This window comes from the organism of the source record quoted next, unplaced genomic scaffold, assembly GCF_019419815.1.
Source record: "Pyrus x bretschneideri cultivar Hongxiangsu unplaced genomic scaffold, Pyrus_bretschneideri_v1 Contig38, whole genome shotgun sequence".
Classification (NCBI taxonomy): Eukaryota; Viridiplantae; Streptophyta; class Magnoliopsida; order Rosales; family Rosaceae; genus Pyrus; species Pyrus x bretschneideri.
In genome coordinates this window covers 4,718,954-4,738,626 of record NW_025999701.1, presented here as the reverse complement: position 1 = coordinate 4,738,626, position 19,673 = coordinate 4,718,954, and the positions used below count along the sequence as shown (strand labels likewise).

The 19,673-nt window shown below is 37.4% G+C and overlaps 5 protein-coding genes across 5 annotated transcripts; 4 read left to right on the top strand and 1 right to left on the bottom strand.

The window, feature by feature from the left end:
- The first annotated feature begins 1,699 nt into the window (after positions 1-1,699).
- Positions 1,700-2,254, top strand: LOC125468446 (zinc transporter 11-like). The gene has a single exon (XM_048564193.1). The coding sequence runs from the start codon at positions 1,700-1,702 to the stop codon at positions 2,150-2,152; it is 453 nt and encodes a 150-aa protein (XP_048420150.1). The 3' UTR covers positions 2,153-2,254.
- Positions 2,255-2,554: 300 nt separating this feature from the next.
- Positions 2,555-3,241, top strand: LOC125468445 (zinc transporter 11-like). Its single transcript, XM_048564192.1, has 2 exons — positions 2,555-2,575; positions 2,699-3,241. Exons 1-2 carry the CDS (start codon positions 2,555-2,557, stop codon positions 3,209-3,211), a joined length of 534 nt encoding a protein of 177 aa, XP_048420149.1. The 3' UTR covers positions 3,212-3,241.
- A 129-nt stretch (positions 3,242-3,370) lies between these two features.
- LOC103965441 lies at positions 3,371-7,077 on the bottom strand. Its single transcript, XM_048564283.1, has 6 exons — positions 6,643-7,077; positions 5,557-5,899; positions 4,458-4,542; positions 4,229-4,315; positions 3,868-4,110; positions 3,371-3,781 (listed from the first exon to the last, which is right to left on the bottom strand). Exons 1-6 carry the CDS (start codon positions 6,804-6,806, stop codon positions 3,705-3,707), a joined length of 999 nt encoding a protein of 332 aa, XP_048420240.1. The 5' UTR covers positions 6,807-7,077; the 3' UTR covers positions 3,371-3,704.
- Positions 7,078-8,432: 1,355 nt separating this feature from the next.
- Positions 8,433-10,734, top strand: LOC125468386. Its single transcript, XM_048564048.1, has 4 exons — positions 8,433-8,816; positions 9,100-9,295; positions 9,374-10,147; positions 10,352-10,734. Exons 1-4 carry the CDS (start codon positions 8,659-8,661, stop codon positions 10,541-10,543), a joined length of 1,320 nt encoding a protein of 439 aa, XP_048420005.1. The 5' UTR covers positions 8,433-8,658; the 3' UTR covers positions 10,544-10,734.
- Positions 10,735-13,989: 3,255 nt separating this feature from the next.
- Positions 13,990-19,673, top strand: LOC125468165. The gene is made up of 7 exons (XM_048564078.1): positions 13,990-14,588; positions 14,951-15,371; positions 15,739-15,812; positions 15,924-16,046; positions 16,665-17,480; positions 18,190-18,403; positions 18,509-19,673. The coding sequence occupies exons 2-7, from the start codon at positions 15,077-15,079 to the stop codon at positions 19,252-19,254; spliced, it is 2,268 nt and encodes a 755-aa protein (XP_048420035.1). The 5' UTR covers positions 13,990-14,588; positions 14,951-15,076; the 3' UTR covers positions 19,255-19,673.

Here is a 19,673-nt window from a genome sequence, read left to right as displayed (position 1 = left end):
GTTTGCTTAGAATCAAACGTGTATATTGTATAAGCAAGGACACCCTTAATATAATGATTAGGGTTCCTCTAAAACCACCTAGTATAGCTAATAGAGAGATATGCCAAATCACTATTAAATTAAAATGTTGTCCCACCAAGGCATGTACAATATGTCTGTCTTAATTTGGGTTCCAAATAGTCAATTAAAGTATCTCTTGTTTCCATAATTCTTGCTAATCAATATTGAATCACGTTAAAATTCACATAACTTGAAGTGATCATCCTTTCAAGTAATTCGATTCATAACAATTGACAACTCAACATTAATCTTACATTCTCCCACTTTGAGTGTCGATAACAACAATTTGATTCCAAAAAGAAGCACATTGACCACTGAAACAAGGATACAACAACCTTCTCTCCAAAGACAACTATTAGTCAAACTGGATGCAGAATTATAGAAATCCAAATGCATAATCTTTTCGCATTTGTGCTTTGCAATCACATGCACATTCAAGCCAAGCATACAGTTGCATACTATGCCATGATGTCTGAAAATGATGAACAAAATATCAGTTTCACTAAACAAAATGAAATCTAGTATATCATCTTTATTAATCAAAAGAAGTATGATCATGCACTTTTGGACAAATTTGGTTTGAAAGATTGCAAGTCTGTGAGTATACCACTTGCAATGAATGAGAAATTGAAAAGAGAAGATGACAGTGATCTTGCAGAAGAAGTTCTCTATAGACAGATAGGTTAGTTTGTTATACTTAACGGCTGCAAGGTCTGATACCTACTAAGATACACTTCAATACTGTAAACTAGTATTCTATTTTCGTTATGCAATGTGTATTTTCATTTAATGTCTTCACATTAAAATTTTGATTTTATTAATATACACATTTTAGTTCTACAAATTATAAATAAACTTAAATGAAAGAACATTAAAAGAAATTGATGACCCATAAGAAAAATATTTAAATACATTAGTGTACACGAATGACTGTACCTAAATGTTTGTACCAAAATATGTTATGAGGATTTAATGTGTCTAAATGTACGTACCTAAATGTTTGTACCGAAATATATTATAATTAATTAGTATATCTAAATGTTTGTACCGAATTATATTGTAGTGAATTTATATACCTATTTGTACCAAAATATATTAATAATGAATTAGTGTACCTAAATATTTGCACTGAAATATGTTAAAATGAACTAGTGTAGACTTAGAAAAAGAAGAATCATGAAATTAAAATATAAATATAAATAACATGAAATATAAAAATATAAATAACGATAACCTAAAAGTTACCAATTGTTTTCTATTTTTTCCCGTTGCTTTCTTGTCTTTGACTTGTTACCAATTGCACCAATCAGAGCCCGATTAGGTGCCAACGTAGTTTTCATCTATGAAATGTTGTCTCATGGTGATAACTGCATTTGCTTCTTTTAATCACAACAAGGATCAGATTCTCCTAAATTATTTATATGACCTAAGACAGTAAGACTGCATGCTTCGATTTGGTAAGACCAAAAATGCTTTTTAAAACAGGTAAAAGAAAAAGAAATGCTTTAAATCAATTTCAGACTAGTCACTGATTGTTGTTTTTTTACTACTCGTACGAATATAGCGAAGGTAAACTCCAAAACACCAGTTGTATAATAACACATCCAAACCTTGAACCTTTATCATGCACCAGTACAACATGGCTGGCAACAATCTTCTCAAGCTTTCTCTCTTCCTCTTCCTCACCCTCTCCACCTTGGCCTACAGCAGCGACGACGGTGATGAAACCAACAAGAACAACGACGCTCGCAGCCTTCACTCTAAGCCTCTAATGCTCGTAAAGATATGGTGCATGGTTTTGGTTTTTGTTGGGACATTTGCAGCCGGAATGTCTCCCTACTTCTTAAAGTGGAACGAGGGGTTTCTGGTTCTAGGAACGCAGTTTGCTGGCGGTATTTTTCTGGGAACAGCTCTCATGCACTTTCTAAGTGATTCAAACAAGGCTTTCGAAAGCTTGACTGAGAAGGAATACCCTTTTGCATATATGATGGCGAGCCTGGGGTTCTTGATCACCATGCTTGCGGATTCTGTGGTTTCATATGTGTATGCTAAGCAGAAGGACAGTGACCCTGAAGTTCAAAGTAGGTGCTAATTAATGATATGTGCTCTTGCTAAGCACTGTTATAGGCTGTGAACCTTTTGCTAACCATTTTGTTTTCAGTTCTTTCGATTCGGTGAAGATTCTGATTTTATGATTTTCTTGTTATGTTACAGGAAAGGCCGTTCAAAAGGTGAGATACGTAGGTTTTATATTATCTGAGTAGAATATACAAGTTACTAACTTACTAGCAGAAATTTGGTATATCGCCACATATTCAATATGCTATGGTTTTCAAATTGAATAAAACTGAACCGGAATATAACTTTATCGGCGGTCCTAATTCATGACTCTTCAGAAATTGCTTCTTAAAGAAAAAACACTCGCTGTTTAGAAATATTTAATAAATATGCAAGTTCTCTTTTTAGCAAAGTATTTAACTTTTTTTTGCCAAACATGATCATAAACGCTTTGGGCGTGCTTTTCAAAAGCATTCCCAGACGGACCTCAATCTCAAGACGCAACATAACACGTTAGATTGTCTAGTTTGTGATTCCAAAACTGAGAGAATATTTTATTTAATGTATGCTTTGACTGCAGGGCCATGATGTTCATGGTGACCACCCTGCAACAGTTGGTTCAGTTGGGGATAGCATCTTGTTGATCGTAGCCTTGTGTTTCCACTCTTTCTTTGAGGGTATCGCCATCGGAGTTGCCAGCACGAAAGCTGAAGCTTGGAAGGCTCTGTGGACGGTCAGTCTGCACAAAATCTTTGCAGCCATCGCCATGGCCATTGCTCTCCTCCGAATGATTCCAGACCGTCCCTTCTTATCATGCGCGGCATATGCTTTTCTGTTTGCCATTTCCAGTCCAATTGGTATCGGAGTTGGGATCATGATAGATGCCACAACTCAAGGTAGAACAGCAGATTGGATCTCTGCCATATCGATAGGTCTGGCATGCGGCGTGTTCATATATGTATCCATAAACCATCTGCTGTCAAAGGGTTATACAGCTCACAAGTCAGTCTCTGTTGACACTCCCCACTACAAGTTTTTGGCTGTGTTGTTTGGAATCGGAGTAGTATCAGTTGCCATGATCTGGGACACTTAATATAATCGTGTCAAGGAGCTTGCCGTTCAAGTAGTTAACCGCATTCATCATGTACTCAATGTCCGTTCGATCCTACCCTTAATATCGCTTGTAAAAATGTAAAAATAAAAATAATGCTAAATATTGACAATGACTAAATTTTGGGACCAAACAGCGCAATTAAAAAAGTTGGCCACAAAGCCATGAGAAAAATTGGCATATATATGCAGTTCAAGCAATCAATGCAGAGTTCATTATTCACCAAATCACACAAATCATGATAATTAACACCAAAGTATAAACACCATTTGACAAACTTCACCGTAAACAAACGGAATGACATGATTCCAGAAAGGAGAAACTGTTGCAAAAACTTCTCCTTTACCGCCCGCTTTAATAGATTTCAAGGTGGTATAGCTGTTAAGAACTCTACCATCGCACAATGAAAATTGTCTCGTCTAAACCTCTAAAATTTGCACAAATGCAAGGACGTCAGACAAGTCATCCCCGGTGCTCAAAGTTCTGCGTGGTAAACTCTCCCAAGGCAAGCTGTTACAATAAAAGGCCCTGCCAAATCCCCCAAAAGACAGCCTGCGAAAAAAAAAGAAAGAAAAATTATATACATGTATAGACAATTCACTTACCAATGGATATAGACAAATTAGAAAATCACTTACCAATCCACTGGCCAGATGAAGGGCGGATGAGCAAGGCACCAATACCTGCCCCAATGGAAGCAAAAACTAGTGATGCACCACACCGGAGAGTAGTAACTGTAACCTTCTTCCCCAGAATCTTGGCTTTTTCTGCCGTATCAATGTCATCAACCTCTTCCCTAGACTTTATCGTATGAGAAAAATATCGGTAGATTTCAATGCCCACTTGGACGAGCCACGACGCTGCCACACCTAGAAAGTGTCCTGAGTAAACAATAAACATGAAAGGCACAGTGAGACTGAAAGCTCAACCAACCAACAACAACGAGACCACACAATTTTTTCTTTCAATTTCAATAGAATACATGAATTAGAATATTACCTCTAAAAGTTGTTTTGCTAACACTGAAGAAGAAAACTAAAGTAGGCAATCTTCTTCCAGCTTTCCTCGTGGCGGACTTAGGAACATCTGTAAATTTTGTATGTCAGTCACTCGCATATTTTGAAGAAGCAAAACACATAGCTAACTAAATTTATCATATGTAACACTTGTTTTTTGAACTTATTCTTCTCAAACAGAACTAGATTTAAATTTTATGGAAAGAAAGTACCTTTGAGAAGTTTCCATGCCATTCTCTCTGAAACATAATGGACACAAATTCGTTCCAGAATCCGTCTCGTGGTTACAACAGTAGTCTGCAATGGATGCAAAAAGTAACTCAACTGGAAGATGCAAAGCTTTGTTGCGTACAAGAATAAGTTTCAATCCTGAGAAGTGCAAAACTTTCTATGCTGTTTATTTAAGTAATTACAGTTGAGAAAAAAAAGAAAAAAAAAACCCTACAACTGCTTCAGGTGAAAGCTGTCTTGTGTGTTGTGCGGGGTGGGAGGGAGAGAGAGCAACTATGTGTCGAAGGTAAAAGAAATTATCCTGTGCTAAAAAGTAAATACAGAAGGTAAAAGAAACGAATATGTGAATGCGAAGAAGCAAATCAACTGGGTGTTGATTTGACAACTAACGGACATCTCCATCACATTTTCAGAGCTATCTTATTTCGTGATCAAATTGATTCTCAGAATAAATGTGATTAGTGGTACACACTTGCATCTGGTCTATAAACCAGCAGAACTACACACATCAACAAGAGAAAAAAATCTAAACACATAATTCCGTAAATTTTTATCTACATAAAAGATCCATAAATTTCAAACAACTCTCGTGGCTACTTATTATATATGGTGCAGACAAGCAGCACATACTGATTTACAAGTACAAAAAAATTGAAAATAAGCACATAATTCTGTTAACGTGTAATCCACCTTCAAAGATCCATAAACTGCTAATAACTGTTGTGGCTGCTTATGATGCGTAGTACATGTTGATTAATAAGTATAATTATTTCAGAAAGGCATCCCACAAGATTAATGTTATCAAGCCCTCACAGGATATTATAATTTCCAAATGAGGTATCTTCATTCAAATGAGTCCTTCACAGACAAAACCTTTGAGTCAAACCATCTGAGGCATATCCTAGTCTGGTGTTATGACCAACAAAGTGTAAAAAAATATCATTACAGTTTTTAAGCCCAAAAAACACTGTTCAGATACACCATGGAACCAACGGAACTTATTTCAGGACATTGTGTATGATCGGAATTTCATTCAACTAAATTCAAAATAGAAACAAGAATTCAGGCAAAACAACTCACCTCACGAATAATTTGCACTACTGATTTTGTAAGAGGAACAACATAATCTACAGGTTGCACTTCTTCAGTGTCCGACAGGAAGTCATCATCATCCTCTTCCAAGTTTGTACGAGGCTCCAGAAGAGGTAAAAAGAACATTAAAAATGACCTCACGGATGTCATAGTTAGAGTCCTCCATTCAAAAGCTGAGAATAGAGGCTTTAACTCAATTTTGTATTCCTTGGTACTGTAATTCAGAGAGTCACTCTGAAAGATTCGTTGAGATGCACTTCGTATATTAGAAACATAATCTTCAGACCATGCTGTCCCAGCATCGCAATAGGCAACCGGTACCCTAAAATTACTGTTTCATAGCACTAAAAAGTTAGTACATAGTCAAACGCCGGCTGACAACAAAGAATATGAGGTATCTTCATTCCTCAAAGTTATAAAGAGATAAGATTGACAAGGGAAAGTACGAAAAGGGAAATATTACACGACCAATTGATGTCAAGTGTATGCAGCAAGCTCAAGAAAGAATATAAGGACCGAAACAACTGAAAATAAAACCCACTGGCGCCAAAGTTTTGGTGTCCTGATATCAAGATTTTGCATTACCTACATCGGAATAACAATCCCGAATATAATTTTTCTTCAGCTTCAACCATAAAAGATTCCAACAATGTACTATACCTCAGAAAGTTATTAATCAAATCAAACACAATCAACCAAAACCATAAAGGCCACCCCTATAACTTTGATAAGTTTAGAACTTCCCTGAAATGTTCAACCGGAAAAACAGCCTGAGTGAACCTTTATCCGCACTCAAACTTGTTCACATCCTATAGTTTATCCCAAATCAATATGAAACCTACCCTAAATTGAGTTTCAGGGTATGATCAAATTCCAATACTGACCATACAACAAATAACATGTATACTAATGGGTAATTAACAAAATAATCAACCCACCAATTTCCGATTCTCAAATATAAATGCACCGATAAGCGATACCACTCACTTATATCATGTCTACATCTCCAAACTCCATATCAAATAATTATAAAAGCAACTTAGGGAGAGACAAAGAGAGAGATGGAGAGAGTACCCAAATAGTGCCTTATAAGCATATGGAGCACCGGCGGCGACAGACGCAGCAGCGGCAGAAGCGGCGGCTTTGGCTGAGAAATACCCAGCAGAGTGTAACGCTTGGACTGTACTAGGACTTGGGTTTTTCCTCAACAGATCAAGGATTATTGCTATTCCCGCCATTGTTATACCCTCTGAAGCAAAAACCAATCCGATCCCACAAACACCCTCAAACCAAAACTATCAAAATAAATCCAAACACGGGTTTTTACGCTTTCTGGCTCTAATTTTCCAGGAAAAATAACTGGGTTATATAACGCACGAGATTAAGAAACCCAAAAGATGGGATTTTGATGTAGCAGAGAAGGTGATAGAGAGAAGAGGGACAGAGACGGACAGAGTGTTTGGAGCAGAGAGAGAGAGTTGGTGTTTTTACTGACCAATCACATGGCTACCCTATACTTGACCAAAAAACAAACTAGCCACCCTGTCATTTCATTTTTACCTTGGTTGGGGTTTGGGCTCTGAAAGTATAAGGTTGGGTCGAACCAGAACCCCCACTTACATTGGCCTCAGCTTAAGCCTAGACTAGCTATGGGGCAGGATTTTTTGCCAAATACGACTGGTTAAACCACCAACAATCGGAATGAATCGGTTTGATTTGGTTTGGTTTAGTTTGATTTGGTTTTTTAGTTTTTTTTTTCTTAACAAATTTAGGATTTTTTTTGACAAATTTAGGATTATTGTATTTCCTCTATTGTTACAGCCTAAAAGGGCGACCCTAAGCCAACAAGGTTCTCTGTTTTGCGGGATTGGATGAGGAGGGGAGGGAGGGAGAGGTGAACATTTATCGTACGGAGTCTTATCTTTACGTTGCCAACATACTGTTTCCAGGACTCGAACTCATGACTCAAATTCATGACTATTCGGTTATAAGAGAGTAACATTTCTTGTTGCTACAGTTAATTATTAAATCGAATGCTCCCAATCACTATAAAATGAAACCTATCAAATTAAACAAAAAAAAAAGGGTTCTTTTACGTTTTTTTAGCTTTAATTCAACCAATCGTTTCACAAATTTATTAGAACCAAAAGTAACCTATCAAATTAAACAAAAAAAAAAGGGTTCTTTTACGTTTTTTTAGCTTTAATTCAACCAATCGTTTCACAAATTTATTAGAACCAAAAGTATTCGGTCCGACTGCTATCTCCAATTATCAACTTGCTTGAAGCTAAATTGACTCATCTTAATGCAAAAGTATGAGATGTTAAGGGCATGTGTATCAGTTAAAAAAATACGTGAATTGCATGAAGGGAGTGATCAAAGCACATCACATGAGTCGCCTCCGAAAAAAAAACCTTAAATGTTTTGAGATCGACGTGATGTGTGTAGTGAAATATAAAATAAATAAAACAAAATATTTATGAAATTTGGCAAGTGCTATCTAGCATTAGTACTTTATTTCATTATCTGAAATAATAAGAGTACAAAATAACTTACATTATTTTCTCTCCTCTCTGAGTTTGGTAACTCATTGATATTTTTCTTCTGCATCTCTTCTATCTTTTCTTTCTTCCGTTCGATTTCTTTCTTTCCTCTCTTTTGCTTAGATGATTGTTTCATAGGCAAAGTGTCTTTTAACTTAACAAACATATCAAACTACTTTCTTTGATCACGTTGTAAATGTAAGAATTGTACTTCTGCTCACATTTACAATGAACATTCACACTATTTACAACACTAAAGACATTATAAAATCAAATACACCTCATACTCAAACCGAAATTAAATCAAACCGATTTTTTTAAACCGGATCATGTCACCTCAAAATATCAGTATGCATCGAAAACCTTGTATCAAAACGAGCACGCGTGCGAATGTGCGATACATTCAAAAGCGCGCCAACTTCCTCGAAATCGGGCAAAATTCCCAATTTCTTCAAATTTCCAACCCCAAACCTCGAAATTAGGGATTAATTAGTAGGGTTCAAATTCAGAAAGGGGTTTCCTCAAATGTTCAATTGATCTCAGAAAGATGAATCTGGGGGACCTGAACAAGGTGTGGGAAATCAAAACTCTGAAAAGAAAGGATCGGGAAGATGAAGCCAGGAAGATTCTCGAGAAAATTGCCATACAGGTCCAGCCCATTATGCGCAATCACAGATGGCGCGTCAAGATCCTCTCTGAATTCTGGTACTTTGCAAGCCTTCTTATTGTTCCTTCCTTAGTCGTTATTTTCTGTTTGGTTGCTGAGAAAATGGTTGCAAACTAGGCAGTACAATGTTTGGATTCCGAGAAAGTGTTTTGATTTGTTTATTGGGTATATGTTTGCTGCATTTTGAATTTACAGCGATGATATGGAGTTGGAGTGACGTTTTGAAATTTTCACAAATGAAGTTTTTGTTTTTTTGTATGTCCAAAATGTTGATTCTTTTTGTGGGCATCAAGTGATGTAAATTATTTGATGATGTTACAGCCCGAACAACCCTCGTCTTCTGGGGTTGAACGTGAACCGCGGCGTGCACGTGAAGCTGAGGCTGCGTAGGCCGAACAAGGATACGGATTTTTATCCCTTTGATCAAGTTCTTGACACAATGCTTCACGAGCTTTGTCACAATATTCATGGCCCTCACGATGCCAAGTTCTACAAGCTATGGGATGAACTTCGAAAGGTGTTCTATGTTGGCCTTTCGTTAGTTTTAGCATTTATATAGACATGTTGCCTTTTTTGAATCTTTGTGTCTGTACAGGAATGTGAGGAGCTGATGGCTAAGGGAATAACTGGCAGTGGAGAGGGGTTTGATCTTCCAGGGAAACGTTTGGGTTTTTCACGTCCGCCTCCTCTTTCTTCTCTCCGGAAAACTGCACTTGCTGCTGCAGAAAAGAGAGTCCTTTTGGGATCCCTGATGTCATCTGGACCTAAGCGTCTTGGTGGTGATAACAGTATTATGTCAGCACTTAGTCCGGTGCAAGCTGCTGCAATGGCTGCAGAGAGGAGATGGCAGGACGATATCTGGTGTGGATCGGTGTCTTTTGAAGCTTCAAAGGATGGAGAATGCAGCTCTGATAAATCAGATAAATCAGAGAACTATGAAAATATAAGGCCAAATGCAGGAAGTTCAATGTCCCACAGTGGTGCAAAAGCACATTCCTCAGATAAATTATTGGGGACTCACAGTGGTGTGAAAGCACATTCCTCAGATAAACTATTGGGGAAAAGAAGTCGTGAACTAAATACCAATAGTCATTTGCAGTCTTCCAAATCCAATTTAGGTTACCAATTTGTAGATTTATTGAGGGATGACTCAATATCTGAGTCCATGATCGATTGTGACATCACACCGCAAAAGAGAAGTCGAGAATCAGAAAACAGTTCAATATTTCATTCTAATCATAATTCTAGATCTAGTGTAGAGGATATGTTGGGCGTTTCATCTTCTGGCTCCATGTCTAATAATGAAGGAACACATAACCCAGAAGCAACTGCTCTTTGGCAGTGTGGAACGTGCACTTTATTGAATCCCGTAAGTGTTTCTATTTCTAATTCATAGCGCATCTCCAATTATCTTAATTTCAGTCTCATTTAATCAAATTATATCCTTTTGAGTTTCTCAAAAGAATGATATTACTGATTGTTTCTATTGTTGCAAATTTCATCTATACACTTAATGTTTCAAACTTGAAATGTACTTGTTTTGCATGTGTGAATGATGGGTGGAACAATGCAGCCGTTAGCTCCAATATGCGAGGTTTGTAACACAATGAAACCAAAGGATGTTGGTTCAAATTATAAATTCTGGTCCTGTAGATTCTGCACTTTGGAAAACTGTGTGAAGTTAGAGAAATGCTCAGCATGTGATCAGTGGAGATATTCACATGGCGCGCCAATAGCAAGCCACGCACCAAATCTGGGCACTTGAGTGGCACTGCAGTGTAAAATTATAAATCATCGGCCTTCAATGTGTAGTTTTTGAATTCAAATTTTTGATAACTTTGCCTTTTGGTGTTGCCATTTAAGTCGGTAAATTGTTAAGTGTTGAATATTTTCTTGTTTGGTAAGACTATTTGCATCGTTGTGGATTTTGGTTTATGTGCAGAATAACTTCTGAACTGACTACATATTGTGAAGAAGGTGAATTCACGTGCTGAAAAAATGTGGATTAAAGGTAAAAAGTAGTGATAGATTAGTTCTTTGCATAATAACAATGATATAATATGTCTGCCAGTAGCTTGCAAACAGCTATGCTTTTCAGTTTTCGTGGCACATTCGATATGATACCATGTCCACGGTAGGAAGAGATTGTATATACGATTCCTTTGTTCCTGTTTTGTTGTATCAACGGCTAACTTTACTGCTTTATCTGAAACGCGTAACATCTGTCTAGGTTGATGTCTGTTCTCACCCGAATTGTAATTTGTAGCAGTGAAATATTCTGTGTATAAAAAGGAAAGACATTACGATAGCTATTTGAGACAATCCTTATTACTGCTGGTTATATTTTTCTGTACGAGTGACACCATTCTTCTTCTTGGTCCTCTTTTTGTGTTAGGTTACCCATATATACATATATATATATAATTGAGTTTGCTATGTCAAGAGCATTTTGTGAGTCAAATATCTCCATAGTATCACCTGAGCTGAAGATGGTAACTTTTGATACAAGGTTTTATGAGCTAGCCTTGTATGTGATTTTAGTCGTAGAAACCATTCCTGTCTGTCTGCTAAACCGTCGTTTGTGAGAGTGATGGGTGCCGGGATCCAGTTCAATGTATGCACCGGAAAAGAAGATTGTTCTTTGCTGGCCTTGTGGCAGAAAATAATTTGATTTTACTCAAAATGGTCTTTGAGATTGGCAATGCCTCCTTAGTTTGGTCTTAGACAATGAAAATTAATAGGAGTGGTCCTTAGGTTTCTGCACTGTAAATCAATTTTCTTTCAATATTCTCGTTAAATTGTCATATGAATGATTATGCGACTACCTTTGTAAAAGTATTTTTGTCAAACCAACCCTTCACTTAGTGGTACCTCATTAGTCATTGGCTTTTATTGTGTAGTCTTTGAAGTTATGAAGCTATTTGGTGTTGCCATTTAAATTGTTACATATTTCTTTATATTTTTGGCCTTTCGATTGAATTGAAAAGAGAATTCCCTCCTCCGCCTTCCTGGGCGGTGGTGGTGGAGTAATCTTGTTATCTAATGATACGGCGGTCGTAAAGCGCAATCAAGACCGTTGACTAATTTAAAGCTTATTACCTACATTTTTACCAGATTTCAAATGCGTGTACTAATTAATGTTGGGTAGCAAGTGGACCACATGTCACATCAACTTTGGTAAATTATGTAATATTGTAGACCCATGCTGCCAAATTAAAAATACTCAATTACTCATCCACAATGGGTAGAAGAACGTCAAACGACTCAAACCTACTCAACTGTTTAAACTCGTCAAATCGAATCAAGTTAAATGGTTTTTTTTAGTTTTTTCTTTTTAATCACAAATAATATTATTACTTTAAGCTTTACTGAGAGGAAGATAAATTGTTTGAACACGTTGTTTAGTAAGTTGAAAAAGAAGACTATTTACCAAGAAAATATTCCACTTGCAAAATTAAAATGAACCTACATGGTCTTTTGATTCCGCAACAATATTTTTCTTAGAAATAAATTTATTTTATCTTTTTTGTCAAACGAGAGATTACCACAATTTGAAAATAATAATGCAACAAAACCAAACATGGATCAAATTGATGAAAACAAAATACAAAAATATAGCTTGTCGTAGACAAGATTATTTTAAGTCTCCGTGTTGAGATGGACTCAGTTTTAGTGGTTAATTTAATTAACACTATAATTTTGCTTAAAATTGTTTTATTTTAGCAAGTAGCTATCTACCAAAATAGTAAACAAAAGTATTGCTCTTGCACGACGGTATAGGTTCAAGCCCCGTCAATTTATTGCTTGACAAAAAAAAAATTGTTTTATTTTACCAAAAGATTGTTTAGTTTTAAAGTTACACAATAAAATGTTTTGATAAAAAAAAAAAAAAGGCTTTTTTTTTTTTATATTTTATATTTTATATTTTTATTAGGAAACCACATAATTTTTAATACACTCGATATTAAAAATAACCTTCTCAGTATTCCAATTCTATCCTATTTTGGGATTACATGTCATCTTGTGACAAAAAAAAAGCCAATTTATCTTCCTGCTCTTGATTAGATTTAGTTTGCACATGAGTTCAATTCCTGATAAAAAACGCGGTAGGCAATTCAATGAACAATGGTTTATCAAAAGCCTCTTGATTTTCAATCGAAACTATACCTAAGAAATTAGGCGCAACTTCACCTTCACCTCTTCTTCAAGCTATTGACGTGGATTTCTAGGTTTAGCTTCACAATTCGACGTCATTCAAGCTTCTTTTTCCCTGAAATCCATTTCAATTAAACCCTAAGTCATACTAGATGTCCATGGCAGCCTTAATTTGGATTGAAATGACAAACTTAATCTGTCCACATGATAGTCATGTGAGTTTGTTTAACGGTAGATTAACGAAAGTTTAGGTTTGAACCTCAATTGCTAACGAGACTCACTATGGGATTTTAATTAACAACTTTTTCACCACGACAGTTACAATGAAAATATTGCGTCACAACATAAACAACAAATTTTTTTTTTGACCATATATTTAAATGTCCAAATAACTAATTATAACTATTGCAATTGAATCGTTGAATTCTATCCCCACTTTTTTATTTTCTAACAAATCATGTTATGGGGTTGTAGGTAAACTAAGCCTTATACTAAGCTAGTTATAATAATGTAATTTAACTTCGTATTTGATAATAATCAAACTTAAAACATCTGAGTCACAAATAAGAAAAAAAATCATTGACCTGTAGTGCTCATGCCCAGTCTTATCTCTACCAACAAAATGCGTCTCCACTAAAGTAGGCCCGCCAATGGTGTTTTAAGCTGCAACGCAACAGTTGTTTTGTCGTAGTAAGACCTGGTTTGGTACTGAGGTGATTCTGAAAAAAGCTGCTATCAAAAAAAGCTGGGAGCTGTTTTTGTGTTTGGTAAACACTCAGCTTCAGCTTTTTTTCACAGTTTTGGATGAAAAAAAGCCAAAAACAAGAAGCTGCAAAACCTAGCTTTGAAAAACCAGCTTTTTTTCACATCTGTTTTACATAAAAGTTTACCAAACACTCTAATACTGCTTTTTTTTTTTTCAAAAGCACTTTTACAAAAAAGTTTACCAAACACTCTGCTGCTTTATTTCACAGCTGCTTATTCTCACAGCACAGCAGAAGCAGCTTTTTTTCAAAGCACAGCAATACCAAACCAGCCCTAAATAATCCAACCCAGCCGGCTTCTCCTCCTACCTTCAACCATTTCCCCAAAAATTATTTTATTTTATTTTTCTCTTTTAATTCAACAAAATAGTCTACATTTTTTCCTGTTCAACCAAGTCTCCTCTTCCGTATCTGCAGCATACACACATTTCCAAGGCTCTGCAACTACCCCACTTTCCATGTCCATGGCCTCTTCCACAAACCTCCTCCTCTCTCCCTCTCTCTCTTCATCTGCTTCTCCTCTCCTCCCTCTCTTCCTCTACTCTGCCTTGTACCCACCAAGGCAATCACCGAGCTCTCTCTCCTCACCCTGCCCCTAAAACCCTCCAACCCCGACAACTTCTAGTTTTCGTTCAATCAAATCCTGTTTTCTCAGCTGAAGTTTCTGTTTTGGTCCAAATTACAGATGCCCATTTCAAATTTGCTCCAATTCTCTTGGAAAAAGCAGTCAAGGCAATGTCTTTGTGCCCCTTTGGGCTTCCAAGCTGATACCCAGTTGTATTGAGTAAAGGGTGTTCTGATCTGCCATTGGAGGATCAAAAGAACAGGTTTTCTCATGTACCCAGTTCTTGATTGTTGATCTTCTTCAAAGTCTGAGCAGAAAACTTCATGGTATAGTTACTTAGTGATCAAATTCTGCCTTGTTTGAATAGAATATACCTTCTGATTCTGCTGGGTGTGCTGGGTTCCAGTTTCTGAAGATTATTGAACAAATTGGGTTTGTTGTTTGATCCTTTTGCTACTTATTTGGGGGAATTTTCAGCTGTAAAGTTAGGGCTTTTGATCTGGTTAGGTTTGCAAACCCTAAGATGTTTTATATTCTAGTCATTCTTGTAATATGTGAGTTTTTCTTGTTTGTAGAGTAGTTCCAGCTTGGGCAAGATCTATATTATATTTATTCCTAGGATCAAGGTAATAAATAATTGCAAGATTGTAGCCTTTGGCCTGAAAAATACTCCATTGTTACTTTTTAGGCAGCTAAGTGGTTGAGGGTTTGACCCCTTTTGCTATCTTACATTTGGGGCATCTTCTGCTATGTAATTAGAACTTGAAGTAGGTTTCTGGTGCTTCGTTAAGCCATCTTTGTGCGCTCGGTCAAAATGCCTGGAAATGGTCAACTTTTCGTGGAGTGGAAAGAGCACTTTGTTTCGCAGGAGAGGGGCAACCGTGTGGTTCACTATTTCTTGAAGGATTCTTCTGGAGAATCCATTCTTGCAGTTGTGGGTACTGAGAGGAGTGTTAGGCACATGTTCTATGTTGTTTCTGAGGAGTTTTTGCAAATGCACGGAATCGAGAGCTCCAATAGTGCCAACTTTAAATGGAGGTCAAGAAGGGAAGTCGTGGATTGGCTTACATCTATGCTGTCAAAGCAGCATATTCGTGGAGATCTGTCCGGTATGTGTTCCCACTTTGTAATTTCTAGTTTGTTTTATTGTCCATAAAGTGTATGGTATGTATGCCATTGTCAAGAGAATGCTTTAATTGCTTTGGACATGTAAGAACCATAACAGCTTTTGTGACACAAGGATTTTGATTTCCCTCTTGCAACCCAGCATGAATCACTAGTTTAAGTGCCGGATAGAAAAATATTAGATAGGTTTTACCACTATGAATTTCTGTATAGAGGTTGTTATTAAGAAATTCAATCTTAATACCTAATAAGCTTATTCTTTTTGATGTATTCGCTAGAAACGAGGGATTTGTATAACTGGAAAATTATGATTCTAATACAAATTTTTTTTTTTTTTTTTTTTGTTGACAGAATCACCCCAACATGATTCATCACAAGCGTCAGGGAGTCCCGAATATCCAATGAAAGGAGTTAATGGTCCCCAGGTACCCAATAACTTGGTATCTTTTTGTTGTTTTCCTATATGAGTATTGATTCTGTTCTTGTGATACTTTCAAATTTTGCCTGCAATATTGACTCTGCAACCTGTTTATCAGGGCCGTCTTTCAAAGACCTTGAAGGGAGGCAATCCGGAGATTGTTTGGTCAGGTGTTGCATGTACATGTGGTAAACAGCTCAAGCATTTCCCTGCATTCTGTAGGGATGGAACTACAATAGCGGTAAGGATTTAACTGTCAAAGTATGCAGCTGTACAAGGCATAGCTCTCATTGCTTAAACTCTTAAACTTACATGAAAGTCACATTAAATTTGTAGACCGATATTCCTGGAATAATTTCTGTGACATTACATATTTGAAAGATGATTACTTTGCCATTTACGATATAGCACATCCTCCAGATGGGTGCTTGAGAGACATTGCATTGGAGTAATCAATCATTTGTCTCAAGTTTTGAAGCTTATATAGAAGATAAAGAAAATATTGTCTTTATTTTGTTACAGTGGACTATGGTTGCGTTTAATAACGATGATTGAGCATACGTCCCAGTTATGTGGTAGTGACACTAGTTTCCTCTTGATGTTACATGTTTCATTTGCTTCATAGCCTGTCAAATTTGCACTTTGTTCACCTATGATATATTAATGCATGAACATCAGAGGATTTAGTTCAAAGACTAATCACCAAAGTAAAGTTTGCCTTGATGTGTACATCTTGGTCAGGTCAAATCACTAGTGACCACTTGCATTCTGTGGACAATGGAATTGACATGCTACTCTGATTTTTGCTGTTAGCTGTAATTCTTTTCTCTGATTGTTTTGCTTTTCCCTTTGCATCCAGATTAAGTCCTTTGTCTTTGTCATGGCAAAGGGAGAAAATCACTATGTTGCTTATGTGGAGGATATGTATGAAGACAAGAGGGGTCAAAAAAAGGTCAAAGTGAGGTGGTTTCACCGTAATCAGGAAGTCAAGGGGTTAACTCCTGTAAGAAATCCTCACCCTAAGGAAGTTTTCATCACGCCATATGTGCAGGTCATTAGTGCAGAATGTGTTGATGGTCCTGCAATAGTCTTAACTCGTGAACATTATGAAAAATGCTTAGCTGTGTTTCCTCAGGCTTTGTTGGCCAGAGTACATTGCTGCTGTAGACAGTTTAGAAGTAACAAGGTGAAGCCATTTGATTTGAGTAAAATGCATGGCTATTTTGACCAGCCAATTCTCTCTTGTTTGGGTCTCGAAGTTTCAGAAAAATCTGAGTTTATAACTGATAGCTTGATTGCGGAAGAAGATGAATTGGGTCCAAGTGACTATGTAAAGCGAGGGTCTAAGAGGACTAGAAGTGGAAGGCCATGTCAGAGGTTTGCAACTGGCCGTTCAAGAGCAAGAAGTTCTAGTAGAGGTAACCAGATGATGACATATAGACCTCAGAACACAAACTGTGGTTTGCTAGACAGGCGGTTGTTTTCCATGAAGCTTGTTGATTGTCAGCCTTGGTATACCCCACTCTTTAAGGTTGATGAAAAGATAGAATTGCTTTGCCAAGATAGTGGCATTCGAGGCTGCTGGTTTAGGTGTACAGTGTTGCAGATAACACGAAAACAGATGAAAGTCCAATATGACGATTTGCAAGACGAGGAAGCAAGTGGCAATCTTGAGGTATGCTTAGCCACTGATACTCCCTCTTCTATGTCTATTATTTGGGTTGAACTCTAAGTTGTGGTGTAAAACGGTGACATCATGTCTAACGTAGGTACTCGGTATCTGGCTTAAGTTAGGTACACAAGACACCCATCCAAGATTCTGTTTTAATCAGCTATTTATTGTAATTCCAATTTAAATTACATTTTCCTCTTCTTTCTTTTGGTACTGTCCTGCATTTTGAGACGCAATCTAGCATGTTTAGATTTTAAAGTGTGCGTATCTCTCTGTCTACAATGTCAACTCTTGAGCATCTCCTTTTGTGAACTCTGAACTCTTACCCTGAAATGTAAGTTAACGTATGATGGTGTGTCTTGAACACTACCGGTTTCACTGACCCTTAATTTAACCACTTGCTAGCTGTTGACATAGTCCACATGTATGTGATTTAAACCTTTTTGAATCAGTCAGTTTTCGTGCAGGCTCATGTTCTCAGTTTGTGGTTATAGTTTAGAAAGATGGTCCTATTTTTGGGTGTTACAGGCATTTCGTAATGATAGATGCATGAGTTTGTGCATTGCGAATTTATTTCCTCTTTTCTTGTAGGCATTGGATAGATTGGACCACATTAACTCGTGTTCTCTGAGCGATTATTCTGTTTATTCTTCATTTCTTTTGGCTTCTGAACTGTGATTTGAAGGCCTGACCCTCACTCTCCAATTTGTAGGAATGGATCCCAGCTTTTAGATTGGCTATGCCTGATAAGCTTGGCATAAGGTGTCTAGGCCGCCCAATGGTCCGGCCAACCCCTCCTAAGGAACAAATGGGCCTTGCCCTTGAGGTTGGGGTTGCAATTGATGCATGGTGGAGCGATGGCTGGTGGGAAGGGATTATAGCTGGAGTTGGCAGCTGTGCTGACACCTTTCAAGTTTTCATTCCTGGTATGAATAGAAACGGGATCTAGTTTTTTCCCTGCATGTTCCTGTTACATATTTTCCCTATATTTTTCTTAGTTCCTTTGCACGTAATTTCTTTGGTGGCATCAGGTGAAAGCTTACTCTTGAACATGCACAAAAATGATCTGAGAATATCCAAAGATTGGTTGGGGGACGAATGGGTTGATGTTGAGGTGAAGCCTGATGTACTTTCAGCCATAGCTTCAACAATCATCTCATGCACTCGTCCCCTTACATCGTCTGCAGTTGTGAAAGATGTCGACTCTGATGGGTTTGCTTTGTCGTATGTTGAAGTTCCTTCTAGTACTAAACATGTGGAAGAGGAAAAACAGGACTTAGCCGTATCTGCTAGTTTTGATGCTTCTGAAAATATGGACTTGGACAGTGATAGGAGGTCACCATCATTAAATGACATTGGTACTGAAGATGTTGATGTCAATGACAGTTGTGGCGATGTACAGGATTTCCAAGGTAATGATGTTGATGACAACAAAGATGACAAAATGGCCGAGGGTGACAAAGGCAACTATGGCGGGGGTGACGGCAAAAACAATGGTCATGATGAGGGCCAAGAAGGCATGGAGGTGTACGAAGTTGAAACTGCTGATACTGAACGTGTTGACGTGGGTGACAGTTGTGGTGATGTACAGGATGTCCAGGTTAATGATGTTGATGATGAAAAAGATGACAACAGTGTTGAGGATGACAAACGTGACAACGGTGTTGATGATGGAAAAAACAATGGTCATGATGAGGGCCAAGAAGGCATGGAGGTGTTTGAAACTGCTGGGGAGGGGAGCCAGAAAGCAGTAGAAATCATGGAAGTGACATCATAAGATGTCTAACTTGAGTTTGATAACCTTAAATTGTGGCAGTTAATGATGTTAGTGTTGTTGGTTAATGTTGAAAAGTGTGTCAGCTAGGATTTCTGTAAATAGTTACACCGAGATGTTGGAGAGAAGCTCACTGCATTGTTTGGAGTTGGTGGAGTTCCTGGGTGTACAGTATGAGATTAGGGTCATGATATTTATCTTTTTCTGGTTTTCCACGGTTGTATTAGAATTCAAATTTCGAGTTCCTCCGATTAGGAACGCTTCTCAGCGAGTCGGTTCTTCGATGTTATTGACCACGCTCATGTACTTCTGCTTGTAGCTTGTATCAAAGATTCCGAGGTCTGTTGTAATCTCAAGTACTGTATCTTGGTTCCATGCTGTTTAGGACTGTTAAAGAAAACATAAGAAATGTGTTCGAATAA